This window comes from Pseudocercospora fijiensis, assembly GCF_000340215.1.
Source record: "Pseudocercospora fijiensis CIRAD86 unplaced genomic scaffold MYCFIscaffold_8, whole genome shotgun sequence".
Taxonomy (NCBI): Eukaryota; Fungi; Ascomycota; class Dothideomycetes; order Mycosphaerellales; family Mycosphaerellaceae; genus Pseudocercospora; species Pseudocercospora fijiensis.
The window spans coordinates 3,671,291-3,690,448 of NW_006921539.1; the positions used below are offsets into that span (position 1 = coordinate 3,671,291).

The 19,158-nt window shown below is 41.7% G+C and overlaps 1 protein-coding gene across 1 annotated transcript; it reads left to right on the forward strand.

The window, feature by feature from the left end:
• Positions 1-14,644: 14,644 nt before the first annotated feature.
• Positions 14,645-16,334, forward strand: MYCFIDRAFT_81205 (uncharacterized protein; the record flags this gene model as incomplete). Its single annotated transcript, XM_007932182.1, has 3 exons — positions 14,645-14,696; positions 15,225-15,618; positions 15,668-16,334. 3 exons carry the CDS (start codon positions 14,645-14,647, stop codon positions 16,332-16,334), a joined length of 1,113 nt encoding a protein of 370 aa, XP_007930373.1.
• Between the last annotated feature and the right edge of the window lie 2,824 nt (positions 16,335-19,158).

The window sequence follows — 19,158 nt, forward strand, 5'->3', positions numbered from 1 at the left end:
TTAATAACGCTCGGCACTTGACCTACGGAGCCTACTATGTCTATATAGCTCTAAAGGACGACCTCGGAAATAAACGCCTACTAAACTTTACTGCCTACGCGGTAGACATAGATAGCCTCCTATCTGACATTGTTATTAGCAACCCTGTTCTTAAGTACTATACTATAGTTATAGACTTAGGCAGTTAATAATAGCGATTTAGAATCGCTAGGAAAGAGGACATTAAACACATCGATATTAGCGAGTGTCCTAATAATATTAGGGTCCTGTTTATTAGCAACCTAACTCCCGCCTTAGCCGATCTAACTGCCGACCTACTCGGTAGTAATAACGATAAACTAGTGCCCCCTAATAGTATAGATCCTAAACAGCTTAAGCGCATACTAGAACCTATTCGAGAGACCTATATTAATGTGTTTAAACACTACTTAGCATCGATATTGCCTATATTCAAAGAGACGGATTATAAGATTAATATTATAGAGGGCAAAGAGGTCCCTTTTAGACCCCTCTACAATCTTAGTAAACGAGAGCTTGCTATATTGCATAAGTACCTAGAGGAAAACCTAGCTAATAGCCGGATACGGTATAGTAACAGCCCTGCTAGTGCCCCTATCCTGTTCGTACTAAAGAAGGATAGTAGCCTACGCTTCTATATCGATTATCGTAGGCTCAATGCTGTTACTATTAAAGATCGCTGTCTACTTCCTCTTATTAATAAGACCCTCGATCGCCTTTCTAGTACCTACTACTATACTACATTAGACATTAAGGACGCCTATTACCGCATCCGTATTCGTAAAGGCGATGAATAGAAGATAGCCTTTCGCACTCGCTATAGCTATTTCGAGTACTTAGTTATACTACTTAGGCTAGCTAATACCCCTGCTATATTCTAGTCCTACATTAATCGGGCCCTATTAGGCCTATTAGATTACCTCTATATAGTTTACCTAGATAATATCCTAGTTTATACACACTTACCTAACATTGTAGAATACTAGGCTATAGTACGAAAGGTCCTCGATCGCCTACGGGCCTATAGCCTATATTGTAAGCCTTCTAAATGCACCTTTGCTACTAAAGAGGTGTCCTTCCTTAGCTTCCTCGTATTAACCGAGGGTGTTAAGGCTAATCCTAATCGAATTAAGACTATTACTAAATAGCTAACACCTACTAGTATTAAAGAGCTTTAATTATTCCTAGGTTTTGCTAACTTCTACCGTCGATTTATCGAAGGTTACTCGCGGCATGTAATGCTACTAACGGAACTTACTAAAACTAAGGCTAATCTATCTAGAGAGTTTAAATAGACTAATAGAGCATAAGCCGCTTTTGACGGTCTAAAGTAGCGCTTTACTAAAGTCCCCTTGTTACACTATTTCGTACTAAATAAGTAGATCCGAATTGAGACTAACGCTTTATAGTTCGCTATATCGGCTATTATATCCTAGCAATCAGATAATAACTATTACTAGTACCCGATTGCCTTCTTCTCGAGGAAGATAATCGATGCTAAGCGTCGCTACGAGACCTACGAGTAAGAGCTCTTAGCTATTGTCGAGGCCTTTAAGTATTAAAGGTATTACCTCGATAGGGCCTAATATACAATATAGGTCTATATAGACTATAACAACCTCCGTAGCATTACTAAGGTTACTAGAGTTATAGGTCGATAGGCTAGATAGGCCGTCTACCTCGCTAGGTTTGATTTTAATGTGTTATATCGGCTAGGCGTAAGCAACCCTACTAATAGCCTATCGAGGCGACCTAATTACGATAGCGGGACTTAGCAATCTATTAATTTATTGTTTCTAACCCTATAGTATAAGATTGCTATAGCCCGTATTATTAATAAGCACGCGTAGGATAAGCGGCTTACCGGACTCCGCGACGGCTTAAAGCATATTAATACTCTTACTGTATTAATAGTGCGTATTAAGGCAAGGGCTAAGGACACAGATAGAAGAAGTTATAATAACTCCCTAGTCGACATCGCAATATATAGTAATAGCGATAGCACTAATACAGTTAATCCGGCTGCTAGTACTATTAGATGCATATAATACGTACCTCGTTTAATAGCGAGGGTGCTATTAAATAACCTTATAAATAGGGATAGTCAATCGTTTATAGATAAGCTATTACGGGCTTAGTAGAGGGACGCCTTTGCTACTAAACGTATCGACAAGCTTGTAAGTAGGCGAAAGACTCGATCTAGTAAGAGTAACAACTAGTCGATCGATAACAAAGGTTATTTAAAGTTCAAGGGCAGATACTATATCCCCGCTAAATATTCGATCCGATAAGAGCTTCTTAAGCGATACTATAATAGTAAGCTTGCCGGTTACTATAGTATAGAGAGGTCGTACGAGCTACTATCGCGTATATACTACTAGCTAAATAGTAAGCGGGATATAAAGGACTACGTAAACACGTATACCGTGTGTTAACGAGTTAAAGCACTAAAGCACTTACTATTTAGCGAGTTATCTTTACTCCCTATTCTAAAGAAGCTATTTGCTAAGCTTATAATAGATTTTATTATAGGCCTCCCGCCTACTAAGCGTAGGGGCAGCAAGGATATATATAATGCTATCCTAGTTGTCGTAGATCGGTTTACTAAGGGCGCTCGTTATATTCCTGCCCGAAAGGATTAGACGGCTATTAACCTAGCTAAGTCGTTATAGAACAATATCTTCTGTAGCTATTAGGGAACCCCTAAGGGGATAGTCTCCGACCGGGGCTCGACATTTATATCTTACTATTAGAGTAAGATTTACCTATAGCTAAGACTTAAGTATCGCCTATCTATAGCATTCCATCTATAAACAGATAGTTAGACTAAAAGGTAGAATGCTACCCTATAGTAGTACCTGCGTAGTTATATTAACGAGAACCCTAACGACTAGGTTAACCTCCTATAGCCTATAGAATTCGTATACAACAATAGTATCTACTTATTAACTAAGGTGTTACTATATATAGCTATAATAGGCTAGAACGCTGCTATGCTACAAGACCTATCGCTCGAGGCCGAGCGTAAGGAAAGGGAAGCGGGTTAACCTAAGATACTAGCGGCTATTAAGAGGGTTTAAAAGATGCGAGAGATTTACGCTAAGATAGCTAACAAACTAGCAAAGGCCTAGGCATATTAGAAGGCCTACTATAACAAACACTATACGCTAATAACTTTCAAGCAAGGCGATATAGTTATACTAAGTACTAAGAACCTCCGTATCCGCAAACACCTATTACCTAACGGCAAAACAAGGCCTAAGCTCGTACTAAGATATATTAGGCTATTCCGTATCCGAGAACCGAAGGGCAATAGCTAGGCCTACTAGTTATAGCTTCTACCTTATTATACTATCTATAATACCTTCTATATCTCCCTCCTTAAACCGTACTACTAACGCGAAGGCGATAAAGCGCCTACTAAGTTAGAAGAAGTCTTAGCTAATAGCGAAGAACTGTAGTCTATAGAACGTATCCTAAACTATCGGACTAGGCAAGGCAAGAAGGAGTACCTATTAAGATAGCAAGGCTATTTACTAGAATAGGACTTATAGGAAGCTAAAAACTCCTTTAAGGATATAACCGAGTTGTTAGATAAGTATTGGACTAGCGTAAAGGATAAGAAGAAGGCCAAAAGCTTATAATGTTACTATTAAGGCCTAAGATTAATGCTACCCCCGGGGTACTATTAGCTAACTAATTAGAAGCAAGCAATTGTTAGCAACAAAGGACAATAAGACTATACTACTATAGTAAACGCGCACCGAGTGTTAATAAGCGCGCTACGACGCGTTAACTAATTGCCTGCTCTTTTAAGGACTCTACCTCTTTACTAACGCGCCTTATAGGTCCCCCTCTTGTTCCCTTATTCCGTCGAGGCCTCGAGGCCTAGGCAATCGGCGCGGCCGGCGCGGCTATATTAGTAATAGTATTGCGGGGTATATCGCTAGTTAAGGAAGGAAGGATATAGCTATATTAGTAACAGTGTTGCCGAGTTATTATTAGTTAAAAAAGAAGATTAGAAGCGAGGTAAAGTTAGCGCTAAGACGACTAGCGCCGCTATTGTTAACATTACCTACTATTGTTACTACGCCTATAGATACAACCTTACCTACACTACGAGCCTAAGGCGCTACACTAACTAAGTTAAAGCTTAAACCTATCAAAAGTTTAATTAAAACTTTAAGGCTAAGTTAAAACTTTAAGCCGCTTAAAAGATTGAGTAGACTAATAGACTAACTAACTAAGGGCAAAACTATAGAGCTAAGCTAGCCGGGGTCGATCTTGCGGATAATAGGTTACTCCTCGATCTATCTAACCCTTTAAGCGAGGCGAACCTCTACTACTACACTTATAATAGCCTTTACCTATAGAAACTAGACGAGCTATGTTTTTTAAAAGATAAGATAAGATTAACAATTGAAGGCTACTAAACCTAACTAATTAGGGCTAGTGAAACTACGATAGTAAATAATAGTCCTCGTAATAATAAGAACAACCCTCGGAACGGACAAACCCTCGGAGCGGACATTTCTAGGTCTTTTAGAGTAGACGTAGAGAACTCGGAACGACATTACTTAGAACGGAGGTAGTGCTACAATACCTCGTACGCCTACCTATTATAGTAGGGAAGGCGCGCTCGTATTATAATTAGTCGATAGCCCTTAATTCTTATAGCTTTATATCCCTTTACTTTATTATATACAAGGATAGCGTAGTTAGAGTTAGACGTTGTATTAGAAAGTAAGGTTTAATATAGTTATATAATTAGGTAGTTAAGTGTTCAATTTAGCGCGAGCTAAGCAGTCTATTAGACTTACTAAGTTAGTAGTAATAGAGGTCGAAATTAATAGGCTACGAGGGCGCGGCCTTTAGAAGGGAAGCGTATATTAGGGCTAAAGAGGCTATACGTAATTGGTATATAGTTAGGCCGAGTAAAGCCGGGGTCTCGGTGCCTTAGGTAGGGCTTGGCGCTTAGCGTTAGGCCAACTTGCCTGCCTTCCTCCCTCTCCTTCTAGATCCTTATCGAATACTACTCGTACCTACTACCACCCTATCTACCTACTAATATACCCTTCTTATAGTAGGGAAGACGCGCTCGTATTGTAATTAGTCGAAGGCCTTTAATTCTTATAGATATATATTACTTTATAGTTTATTGTATATAGAGATAGCGTAGTTAGAGTTGTATATTATATTGTTTAGAGGTAAGGTTTGATATAGTTATATAATTAGGTAGTTAAGTATTCAATTTAGCGCGGGCTAAGTAGCTTATTAGACTCGCTAAGTTAGCGGCAATAGAGGTCGTAAAACATAGATAGGCTATAAGGGCGCGGCCTTTAGAAGGGAAGCGTATATTAGGGCTAAAGAGGCTATACGTGATTAGTATGTAACTAGGCTAAGTAAAGCTAGGGTCTTAGTGCCTTAGGTAGGGCTTAGCGCTTAGTAATAGGCTAACTTGCCTACCTTCCTCCCTTTCCTCCTAGCTCCTTATCGAATACTACCTATACCTACTACTACCCTATCTACCTGCTAATATAACCCTTCTTATAATAGGTTCCGCGGCTTTATACTAAGTCGCCTTATTATAGCCTCGAAGCGGTTAAACTAGCTCCTTATCGTCGAAGGGTCGTAAGCCTCTTTACGCTATACCTCGATAGGTTTAGACTTAACTTTACTAAGTCTATAGCGCTTAAGAAAGCGGTCCGCCTAATCTACGCTAAATAGTAGTATTATATCTCTCGAAACCCCTTCTAGTAGTAGGCTTACTAGCATCTCTATCGCTATAATAGCGATTAACGCTACTAGTAGGAATATGCCTATTACGTCCCTCTCTCGACAATAATCCGCTAGAGCTAGCTCTTAAGACTTATCTAGCTTAGTGTTCGTCTGTTAGGGCCAAAGAGGCTATACGTAATTAGCATATAGTTAGGCCGAGTGAAGCCGGGGTCTCGGTGCCTTAGGTAGGGCTTACCGCTTAGCGTTAGGCTAACTTGCCTACCTTCCTCCCTCTCCTTCTAGATCCTTATCGAATACTACTCGTACCTACTACTACCCTATCTACCTACTAATATACCCTTCTTATACAGTATTCGATCCACCCTTTAAGGGCAGTAGCTAGATAGTCCTTATTTTAAGCTTTTAGCGGTATAGCTACGAAAACTATCGATTTAACTATATTGCGCCCGAAGGACGGGACCTATACGTACTATTCTACTAAGAATAACCGTACCAATTATTAAGCAAGGCCTTCTATACGGCCTATTACACTAAGTTAATCGTACTAGACTAATACCTACTAATTCCGCTATATCCGTATCTTAGGGGCTAACAATACATTATTAGCGTTACCCCCTATTACAATAGCCGGCTTATTACGAAGCAACAACAACCGTGCTGCCGCTAGCAGCGCTAGCAATAACAACGCTAGTAGCGCAGTGCCTACTAAGGTGCCTACTAAAGCACCTACTAAAGTGCCTCCTACCGAAGAGCCTGCTATAGGACCTACTAAAGAAGAACCTATAATTCTAGGTAATAATCCAGAATTGCCTGTTAACGATAATCTTAACAACATTATCAATCGTCGATATAGCTAACTAGCCTTTAGCCCCTAGCTAGTAGCGAGACTTTAAGAAGCCACTTAAAACAGGCTTACTGCCCTATATTAAGAATAATAGCTAAAGGATAATCTCCTCGAGATTCGCCGCCTATAGGAAGCCCTAACAACCAATGCTAAGCTAACGATAATAAGTCCTCCTCTACCCGTCCCTACTTAAAAGAAGGATGCTAAACTTAAGGACTATACCGTGTTTAACGGCTCTAGTCGAAAGCAATATAACGATTATATACGTAATTGTAAGCTCAACTAGCGAAACGCACTAAGGGCCCTTCTAGATAACTACTTATTAGTCGTCTATACTATGCAATACATTAATAGAGACCTAAAACGCACCTAGGATAACTATTTCGACTCCCTTACTAATTAGACCGCTGTTTAGTAGCAAACCTATAAGACTATTATGCTAGACACCCTTAGAAACCCTATACTAAAGCAACAATATGCTTAGGACTAGTACCTTCGAGCTAAACAAAAGACTAATTAATCGGCTCGTTTATTTAAGGCCTATTTAAAGACCCTCGAGGACGATCTCCCGGCTAAGACTAATTCTATATAGATCTCTAAGATACGCCTAAAACTTAGGTAGGAGCTTATCCTTAAATTAGACCGCTATCGTATATTCGAATAGGCTAATCTAACGCGCATTCAATTCATAGTCGAAGTAGAAACAGCCGAACGGGCTATTTAGCTCTAATAACGACTAGAATCGAGGATCCGACTAGCTAGTACTAACCGCGGCAATCGTAGTAGCCGCGGAGGAAACTAAGGTTCCTACTATAACAACAATGCTAACAATAGGAATAGTAACGACCGTAGAAGAGGCCGTAGCCGACGGCTATATAGAGGAGGCCGCGATAGGGGCCGTAGAAGGGGCTCGTATCCCTATAATGCTAACCGCTCTACTAACAATAACAATAGCTACGGCAGTCTACTAACCGGGTTAAAGTGCTTTAACTGTAACAGCACTAGCTATCTACTAGGCTAATACGACAAACCTAAGGATTAGGCCCGAATCGACCGTACTACTGCTAAGTACCGTAAGCACCTTTTAGCCGCTAATGCTACCCCTATCGGTCCTTCGAAAAAAGAGTAAGCGCCGCACTAACTATTAGCCTTGTACGGCGTAAGACTATCGACATTGTGCTAGCTATTATACGTACCTGTCTCGTATCGGACTTATATAGCAACAATTATAGAACTAAGGTTACGCTAGACCTAGGAAATTTAGTTAGTGCCCTTATTAGCTATCGCCTAGCTAAGTAATTAGACCTTCGACAATTGCCTAGGACTAACCTGCTAACCCTAGGTTACCCTTGCTTAGTTTAATAACGCTCGGTACTTAACCTACGGAGCCTACTATATCTATATAGCTCTAAAGGACGACCTCGGAAATGAACGCCTACTAAACTTTACTGCCTACGCGGTAGATATAGATAGCCTCCTATCCGATATTGTTATTAGCAACCCTATTCTTAAGTACTATGCTGTAGTTATAGACTTAGGCAGTTAATAATAGCGATTTAGAATCGCTAGGAAAGAGGACATTAAATACATCGACATTAGCGAGTGTCCTAATAATATTAGGGTCCTATTTATTAGTAACCTAACTCCCGCCTTAGCCGATCTAACTACCGACCTGCTCGGTAGTAATAACGATAAACTAGTGCCCCCTAATAGTATAGATCCTAAACAGCTTAAGCGCATACTAGAACCTATTCGAGAGACCTATATTAATATATTTAAATACTACTTAGTATCGACATTGCCTATGTTTAAAGAGACGGATTATAAGATTAATATTATAGAGGGCAAAGAGGTCCCTTTTAGACCCCTCTATAACCTTAGTAAACGAGAGCTTGCTGTGTTACGTAAGTACCTAGAGGAAAACCTAGCTAATAGCCGGATACGGTATAGTAACAGCCCTGCTAGTGCCCCTATCCTGTTCGTACTAAAGAAGGATAGTAGCCTACGCCTCTGTATCGATTATCGTAGGCTTAATACTATTACTATTAAAGATCGCTATCTACTTCCTCTTATTAATGAGACCCTCGATCGCCTTTCTAGTACCTACTACTACACTATATTAGACATTAAGGACGCCTATTACCGCATCTGTATTCGTAAGGGCGATGAATAGAAGATAGCCTTTCGCACTCGCTATAGCTATTTCGAGTACTTAGTTATGCTATTTAGGCTAGCTAATGCCCCTGCTATATTCTAGTCCTATATTAATCGGGCCCTATTAGGCCTATTAGATTACCTCTATATAGTTTACCTAGATGATATCCTGGTTTATATACACTTACCTAACATTGCAGAACACTAGGCTATAGTACGAAAGGTCCTCGATCGCCTACGGGCCTATAGCCTATATTGCAAGCCTTCTAAATGTACCTTTGCTACTAAAGAGGTATCCTTCCTTAGCTTCCTCGTATTAACCGAGGGTATTAAGGCTAATCCTAATCAAATTAAGACTATTACTAAATAGCCAACACCTACTAGCATTAAAGAGCTTCAATTATTCCTAGGTTTTACTAACTTCTACCGTCGATTTATCGAAAGTTACTCGCGGCACGTAATACTACTAACGGAACTTACTAAAACCAAGGCCAATCTATCTAGAGAGTTTAAATAGACTAATAGAGCATAAGCCGCTTTTGACGGTCTAAAGTAGCGCTTTACTAAAGTCCCCTTGTTACACTATTTCGTACTAAATAAGTAGATCCGAATTGAGACTAACGCTTTATAGTTCGCTATATCGGCTATTATATCCTAGCAATCAGATAATAACTATTACTAGTACCCGATTGCCTTCTTCTCGAGGAAGATAATCGATGCTAAGCGTCGCTACGAGACCTACGAGTAAGAGCTCTTAGCTATTGTCGAGGCCTTTAAGTATTAAAGGCATTACCTCGATAGGGCCTAATATACAATATAGGTCTATATAGACTATAACAACCTCCGTAGCATTACTAAGGTTACTAGAGTTATAGGTCGATAGGCTAGATAGGCCGTCTACCTCGCTAGGTTTGATTTTAATGTGTTATATCGGCTAGGCGTAAGCAACCCTACTAATAGCCTATCGAGGCGACCTAATTACGATAGCGGGACTTAGCAATCTATTAATTTATTGTTTCTAACCCTATAGTATAAGATTGCTATAGCCCGTATTATTAATAAGCACGCGTAGGATAAGCGGCTTACCGGACTCCGCGACGGCTTAAAGCATATTAATACTCTTACTGTATTAATAGTGCGTATTAAGGCAAGGGCTAAGGACACAGATAGAAGAAGTTATAATAACTCCCTAGTCGACATCGCAATATATAGTAATAGCGATAGCACTAATGCAGTTAATCCGGCTGCTAGTACTATTAGATGCATATAATACGTACCTCGTTTAATAGCGAGGGTGCTATTAAATAACCTTATAAATAGGGATAGTCAATCGTTTATAGATAAGCTATTACGGGCTTAGTAGAGGGACGCCTTTGCTACTAAACGTATCGACAAGCTTGTAAGTAGGCGAAAGACTCGATCTAGTAAGAGTAACAACTAGTCGATCGATAACAAAGGTTATTTAAAGTTCAAGGGCAGATACTATATCCCCGCTAAATATTCGATCCGATAAGAGCTTCTTAAGCGATACTATAATAGTGAGCTTGCCGGTTACTATAGTATAGAGAGGTCGTACGAGCTACTATCGCGTATATACTACTAGCTAAATAGTAAGCGGGACATAAAGGACTACGTAAACACGTATACCGTGTGTTAACGAGTTAAAGCACTAAAGCACTTACTATTTAGCGAGTTATCTTTACTCCCTATTCTAAAGAAGCTATTTGCTAAGCTTATAATGGATTTTATTATAGGCCTCCCGCCTACTAAGCGTAGGGGCAGCAAGGATATATATAATGCTATCCTAGTTGTCGTAGATCGGTTTACTAAGGGCGCTCGTTATATTCCTGCCCGAAAGGATTAGACGGCTATTAACCTAGCTAAGTCGTTATAGAACAATATCTTCTATAGCTATTAAGGAACCCCTAAGGGGATAGTCTCCGACCGGGGCTCGACATTTATATCTTACTATTAGAGTAAGATTTGCCTATAGCTGAGACTTAAGTATCGCCTATCTATAGCATTCTATCTACAAATAGATAGTTAGACTAAAAGGCAGAATACTACCCTATAGTAGTACCTGCGCAGTTACATTAACGAGAACCCTAACGACTAGGTTAACCTCCTATAGCCTATAGAATTCGTGTATAACAACAGTGTCTACTTATTAACTAAGGTGTTACTATGTATAGCTGTAATAGGCTAGAACGCTGCTATGCTACAAGACCTATCGCTCGAGGCCGAGCGTAAGGAAAGGGAAGCGGGTTAACCTAAGATACTAGCGGCTATTAAGAGGGTTTAAAAGATACGAGAGATTTACGCTAAGATAGCTAACAAACTAGTAAAGGCCTAGGTATATTAGAAGGCCTACTGTAACAAACACTGTGCGCTAATAACTTTCAAGCAAGGCGATATAGTTATACTAAGCACTAAGAACCTCCGTATCCGCAAACACCTATTACCTAACGGCAAAACAAGGCCTAAGCTTGTACTAAGATATATTAGGCTATTCCGTATCCGAGAACCGAAGGGCAATAGCTAGGCCTACTAGTTATAGCTTCTACCTTATTACACTATCTATAATACCTTCTATATCTCCCTCCTTAAACCGTACTACTAACGCGAAGGCGATAAAGCGCCTGCTAAGTTAGAAGAAGTCTTAGCTAATAGCGAAGAACTATAGTCTATAGAACGTATCCTAAACTATCGGACTAGGCAAGGCAAGAAGGAGTACCTATTAAGATAGCAAGGCTATTTACTAGAATAGGACTTATAGGAAGCTAAAAACTCCTTTAAGGACATAACCGAGTTGTTAAATGAGTATTAGACTAGCGTAAAGGATAAGAAGAAGGCTAAAAGCTTATAATGTTACTATTAAGGCCTAGGATTAATACTACCCCCGGGGTGCTATTAGCTAACTAATTAGAAGCAAGCAATTATTAGCAACAAAGGATAATAAGACTATACTACTATAGTGAACGCGCACCGAGTATTAACAAGCGCGCTATAACGCGTTAACTAATTGCCTGCTCTTTTAAGGACTCTACCTCTTTACTAACGCGCCCTATAGGTCCCCCTCTTGTTCCCTTATTCCGTCGAGGCCTCGAGGCCTAGGCAATCGGCGCGGCCGGCGCGGCTATATTAGTAATAGTGTTGCGGGGTATATCGCTAGTTAAGGAAGGAAGGATATAGCTATATTAGTAACGGTGTTACCGAGTTGTTATTAGTTAAAGAAGAAGATTAAAAGCGAGGTAAAGTTAGCGCTAAGACGACTAGCGCCGCTATTATTAATATTACCTGCTATTGTTACTACGCCTATAGATACAACCTTACCTATACTGCGAGCCTAAGGCGCTATACTAACTAAGTTAAAGCTTAAACCTGTCAAAAGTTTGATTAAAACTTTAAGGCTAAGTTAAAACTTTAAGCCGCTTAAAAGATTAAGTAGACTAATAGACTAACTAACTAAAGGCAAAACTATAGAGCTAAGCTAGCTAGGGTCGATCTTGCGGATAATAGGTTACTCCTCGATCTATCTAGCCCTTTAAGCGAGGCGAACCTCTACTACTATACTTATAATAGCCTTTACCTATAGAAACTAGACGAGCTGTATTTTTTAAAAGATAAGATAAGATTAACAATTGAAGGCTACTAAACCTAACCAATTAGGGCTAGTGAAACTACGACAGTAAATAATAGTCCTCGTAATAATAAGAACAACCCTCGGAACGGACAAACCCTCGGAGCGGACATTTCTAGGTCTTTTAGAGTAGACGTAGAGAACTCGGAACGATATTACTTAGAACGGAGGCAGTACTACAATACCTCGTACGCCTACCTATTATAGTAGGGAAGGCGCGCTCGTATTATAATTAGTCGATAGCCCTTAATTCTTGTAGCTTTATGTCCCTTTACTTTATTATATACAAAGATAGCGCAGTTAGAGTTAGACGTTATATTAAAAAGTGAGGTTTGATATAGTTATATAATTAGGTAGTTAAGTGTTTAATTTAGCGCGAGCTAAGCAGTCTATTAGACTTGCTAAGTTAGTAGCAATAGAGGTCGAAATTAATAGGCTACGAGGGCGCGGCCTTTAGAAGGGAAGCGTATATTAGGGCTAAAGAGGCTATACGTAATTAGTATATAGTTAGGCCGAGTAAAGCCGGGGTCTCGGTGCCTTAGGTAGGGCTTAGCGCTTAGCGTTAGGCTAACTTGCCTGCCTTCCTCCCTCTCCTTCTAGATCCTTATCGAATACTACTCGTACCTACTACTACCCTATCTACCTGCTAATATACCCTTCTCACATCGTCTAAGAATAATTAAATAGCGATCTACGGCCCCTTAACCGCTAGTAAATACGATAATATAGGCTAGTTGCTTTCTTACTCTTATAAAGCGCTCGAATACTAACCTTCTTATTGTCCGATTTAGCCTCTAACTCGCGGTACCTCGAAACGACTCGATCTACTACCCTCTCTATCCTCTCTATCTTAGTTAACTACTTAGCTTATATTTTTTTTACGTTTTTACCCTTATTACGCCCTATATCGAGTTTTATATACGATCCGTATAGTAGAATATAAGAAACAGGAGGAATACACGCTTTAGAATAAGGTAGACGCGCCTACTAAGGATTATATAAGAAATAGCGATAGTAAGGTCTATAGCTACTATACACTCGGATAACCTTACTAATACGATATTTAGACTCGCGGTTTAATACTGTATAGACCTAGATACCTATATAGGACTGGAACATCGACAGTATCGAGTTTTACGTATGGCCTACTAGGAAAAGGCGATTTTACGTATGGCTTAAACCCCCGCGACAGCGGGTATGAAGTGACTGACGAAACCCCGGATAGACGACGTAAAACCGGGGATCTCCCGAGCCAGGTCGAGAACAAGTTGCACGTCTTCTTCTGCAGATGCTCCGTCGCTCGATCTTCAATCGATTCACCGCCCGTGACACTTGCTCAAAACCTGCAAGATTGTAAGAGCGCCTTCATCGCCCGACTTGGCCCTAGCCAGTCTCGTAATACCGGCACGAACTCCGTCTCAAGGCCACGATTCGGCAGTTTCTGTGGATCTTTCAGCCTGCGGACTTGCTCTGCGAGTTCGGCTCGCTGTAGCATGGACAGACACTATGGAGCAAGCTAATCCCGGTATGACGGCCCATCAGCCACACTCAAAACCAACATCGCTGAAGACACCACTGTACCAGTTGAATGCTTTGCCCTTATGTCCTATAGAAGCTACATTGCTTGTCAACACTAAGCTATTCCTCCACATCCTTGACACATCGATGATGGCTCTTGTTCTACTCAATGGTATATCCGCCGCACCATTCAAGACGTGAGGTCCTTCGCAGCGGTAAACTTGCTACATTGGTATGATTCGATCGTATGCCTATAGTTGGAAGCTGAGCAAGTTAGAATGTCGCAGAGTCTTGACGATATCGATTCAAGTGGTTAAGCGATCAAGAGAAGACGTGGGAAGAGTGGACTTCGAACCTGCCGCAAGAGAGCACTGATCAATGGAGACGTTAGCTACTGCGGCTGGTTCACCGATGGCGGTTCCACAGGTCCGAGAGCGTGCTCCTCTGGCACTTTCACTCGACCATCATCTTTCAACTTGAGGAGCGGCGGACAGTGTGCTGTGTACAACGGAGAGGGCTGTTCAGGCACTGTTTCTTCGATCACGGCCAACTCTTGTGGATTTGCCAACAGCGGCAGCTGTGGCAGCATGAAGTGCTGGAATATCTAAGCGTTTGGAAGTTTTCGGAAATTTTTGGACGGAAGGACAGAAAGTGGTGACGATAGAAGACTGAGAGGCAGACGTTCGTTTAGTGTCCACAATAGTCTAGGCGGCCAGGCCTGATTATCGACAATGCAGGAGTCACTGAGTCAGTTCCCGCAAGGTCCCTCAATCTTGGCGTTTGGTAAGTTAATAATATGAGTTGTTCCAGCATTCCTTGCATCGCTGGAGAACATTGGGCTTGGCAGTCTTGGCTGGTGGCTTCCCGCCAACACAACAAAGAAGGCGGCAAAGACTTCCGCATTGGTGACAATCATCCTCAATTCTGAGGCCTCTGCCATGGCGTCAACTCACAGAGCTCCTACCATCTCCCGAAAATTGCCATTATACACAGCGAGCCAAATGTCGCGAACAGAAATTTCGGAATGGTATGGTCAAAGCGTGTCTTAATCAGCAGGCGCACAAACCACCACATCTTACCTCGAGAACACTGAATTCAATATCACAAGCTTCATCCGTATGATACAACCCCGTGCCGAGACGTTAAGGGGATCACTTGAACCCTTGGATGCGCACTTACTTGGAACGTGGCACTGCACTTGCCTCGTGCTTCACTCCATCGATTGTCACGAGCTGGTCCTTCCGAAGCGTGCACTCACCGCGACTTCATCGTAAACATCGAAAATTAATCCTGCACCTACAATACAACCAGATGCTATAAAGCAAACACCAAACTCGAGTATGGCATCGCCAGCTAGCTCGCAGACCAATTCCAGTGTCACCTCGCCCGAGATCAAGGTCACACCAGATCATGGCGAAGGTGGCGACTTGCAACTATCTCAGCCAGCGACTGGTAGCAGGGCCGTTAGCTGTGAGGAGAACGGACCACCTTCAGGATCACCATCAAGCACGAAAGCGCCACCATCCAATCCGACTGCTACTTCCAAGCAGAACAAGCCGGACTTGAAGCTAGATGTCAAGCCAGAGTTGAAGAGACAAACCTCGGGCTATGGCTCGCTGAAAATCTTCAAAGGCCTTGGAAACAACGGCAATCGCTCCTCGAGCAGTCTTTTTCACCGTAACGAGAAGTCGTCTGCGCCTCACAGGTATGCATGAGCATGACAGAAATCTTAGCTCGTCCAACTAACGATTTAGCCTCGGAAGCGGTAGCGGCACTCAGAGTCCAACGCCAGAGACACCCAACGTCAAGGCTATCTTCTCCAAGAACACTTGCCCGGACCTTAACTCGGTTAATCGCGCTCTGGAAGAACTTCGTATTCAGTCTCGATCCGAAGACGATCCATTCGTCAAACATCTCTCTCGCCTCCAATCTGAGATCCGTAGTGCTGAGCAAGACTGCAAGAAGCTGCTGTCCCTCGCCATGCAAGAGCGTGACCTAAGGCGCTACGAGGTGTGTCGCGGTCTCTGCATTCGCATCGTCCACAATCAGCACTCCCAAGCCGACACTAAAGTCTATGCCTACAACATTTTGGCCACCCAAGCTTCACCAGGCCAAGCAGGAAAGTTCCTGGATGAGGCGGCCAAGTTGGTGCAAAGGGACATTCCAAGTCCTGATAAGGAGAAACTGATGAGCGTGATCGCTTTACTTCGTGCTGGAGCCGTTGCTAAAGACACCAAATCTAAGACCAATGGCAACGTTCCGAGTCAGGAGAATGACTCTTCTACCGCCTCCAAAGCTCCTCCAACAGCCTCTGGAGGTCTGCGAGTTCCGGCGGCAAGTATGCCATCGGGAGCTATGACGCCGAAGAGTGAGAAGATCTTGCAATGGGCAGCTCCGCCTAAGAGAGCGGATAGCGTTTAGAAAGGGCCCGCAGCTGAGGTAAGAAGACCGAGTGTGAATCAGGCCGCCGACGTTTGCTGACTTGCGTTCCGTCTTAGTCGGATGCTGTCCCGCAAGATGATTGTACTTGTAGTGAAGTGATATTAGCGAGGCGTCTGGAGTTTCATGAACCGCATCGTCGGCTTCTGGGAACAGCGAGCTGGAACGGATATCAGCCGGCTGCCATGAAAAAGCTGAGGGAGATGCACTGATACGATTACATCAGATGTCGCGTCGAACTCGATCTAGCTCTGCCGCTCACATAGACCATAACTTAGATAGATTGGGCCGAGCTGTGCTCCATCGAACATTCATTCGGCCAGCATAGTACAGTACTTCATTGACTATTGTACACCTTCTTTCAAGAACCGAAGGAACACAAGGTTCCTAAGGCCCTGTCTGCTTGCCACCGATTATAGCAATAACTGTCAGGTTATAATAACCTTATAACCGCAGTCGATTATAGCCTCTTATAATCGATTATAACCAGACAGCGCTAGGTGTTATGTATCTACTTTTTAAACCTCTCGGTACTGCGGCTCGGCTTCTTCTATCTCTTTACCTAATTCAGCTCTTATATAAGGATTGTCGCTCTACGAGAGTGTATTCGAGCGGTGTAGAAGGTGTATTCGAGCGGTATAGAAGGTATATTCGAGCGGTATACGAGGGCGTATTCGAGCGGTGTATAAGCGAACCCGGAGGGAGGAGTACTACTAGTTTAGATAGTGTTTTACTATATAAATATTAGTATAGTAAAGCAGTGAGTCTCTCTATTAGTTTCTACTAAGTAACCGCTTATAATAGCATCTTAATCCGCTTAACTTAAGACGCCGAAGACTACTAAGAAGCCTTCTACTAAAGGGGCTCGTAAACGTATAGTAACAACGAGTCAAACACCTACTCTAAAGCAGGCTCGGATAACGCCTATATACTAGACGACTAAATAGACTAAATACTTCCTTAAGCAGTTGTTAGAGCTTTAGAAGGTTAGCCGTAGAACAGATACTAATAATTTCTAGATTAAGGACCTTCGTAACGTCGCTACCCTTATAAATAAGAGGTTTAGTACTAATCGCAATAATGCCGCTTTAAAGAACAAATAGGGTTCTATTAAGAGAGATTAGGGTGTATAGGTTGCTTACCTAAAGTATATTAGCGGTTAGAATAGTATGCCTCTAATAGCTAAGTCGGATATAGAAGACGACTACTTTAGCGCTAATCTAAGGTATACTACCTTCCGTAACGAATTGCCCGATTATTATAAGATTATAGACGAGTTAATCGGTTAGGAGATAGCGGTAGGCGACTATATAGCTACTACTAAGGAACTAGCGGAAAGTAGCGCATCCGGCGAAGAATCGGAAGATAGTAAGGACGACGAGGTAGTAGAGCTATCGGAGCAGTCGTTTACGGAAGAGCAATTAATAGTATTAAAGGCCGCGAAGGCGTAGGAAAAGCACTAGAAGAAGATGCAGAAGGAAGCTAATCGTGTCTATAAATTAGTAGATAAAGCCTCTTAGAAAAACACTAGTACCGCTAAGGCCTTATAGAAGGCATTCGAGCCTCTCGTTCTAATAGTAGCGGAGGTTGTAAAGGACGGAAAGGAAGAGCGCGCCCTTGCGAGGAAACAGGCTAATACTACTACCGCCCTCGCGAAGAAATAGGCTAATAATGCTACTACTAGCTCCGCCGTTAGAATAGTAACAAAGCGCTTATTAGACCCGAAGATATAGGCGAAGAATGAGTTACTAATGCCGTATAGGATGTTGTTAGTAAGAGAGGTCGCGAAGAAGGGCGCCGATTACGACTACGTAGAGGTAGCGATAAGCCTTACTAGTAAGTGGTTTAAGGAGTATTTCTACGCCGTTTTAATAGATCTGCGCGCTAACGACCGTTAGAATAATTACCTACGGATAATAGAGGGTAGCAATATATAGTATAGTTAGTAGCAATAAGTAGTAGTTAGTAGGAAGGTTTAAGAATAGTAGGAGAATATAATATTATTAATAATATTTTGCTTATAAATAGGCGGTTAGATACGAGAATTCGGCGTATAGGAACAATCTTTCGACTGAAATGCACGCTAACGTCTATACTATCGATTTGTATAGAGGTATTATTAATTTTTGCTAACAAATTACGGTTACGTACAAGGTGCTATTATATGTAAAAAAGCTATCTCCCCTCGACTCGAATACTAATATCTTAAACTAGTGCTAAGAACCTGCTATTTAACCCTACTAGAATTTCGATAGGAGAACGAGAGTATATTAAAGAGGCGCTAGTAATGTCCGAATATACCCCCTTCGAACTCGGAGACGACTTCCTTACCAAATTTATTACTAAAACTAGCCTGCGCTGTTCGTATAGACATCTAACGACTATCCGCTATCCTTGCTATATCCTTCGCTATACTCTAACCGGCAGTTCTTGCTTCTGCGCCCTTATATCTATACCTGTCTTTGTCGACTACGCCTTATAGTTAGCCTATATCCATTTCGCTATCCTATTACGATAATCCGCCTAACTTTTATTAGTTATACCCCTAGTATACCGCCTATTATCCTCGTAGACCTCCGCTGTCTAATTAGCCTCTCTTTCGGCCTCTAACTCGGCATTAGATAGTACTAGTTTAGGCTCGCTCGATAGCGGTTGTCTACCGTTAGAAATAATAAAATTATAGATAATAGTATAGGTAGTAATAAACCGATTCTGCTATTAAATAGTCTACCGATTTAGACTGTCTCGAATAACCTTAAACCGCCGATTTAGTACGCTAAAGGCACGCTTAATACAGTTACGAAGC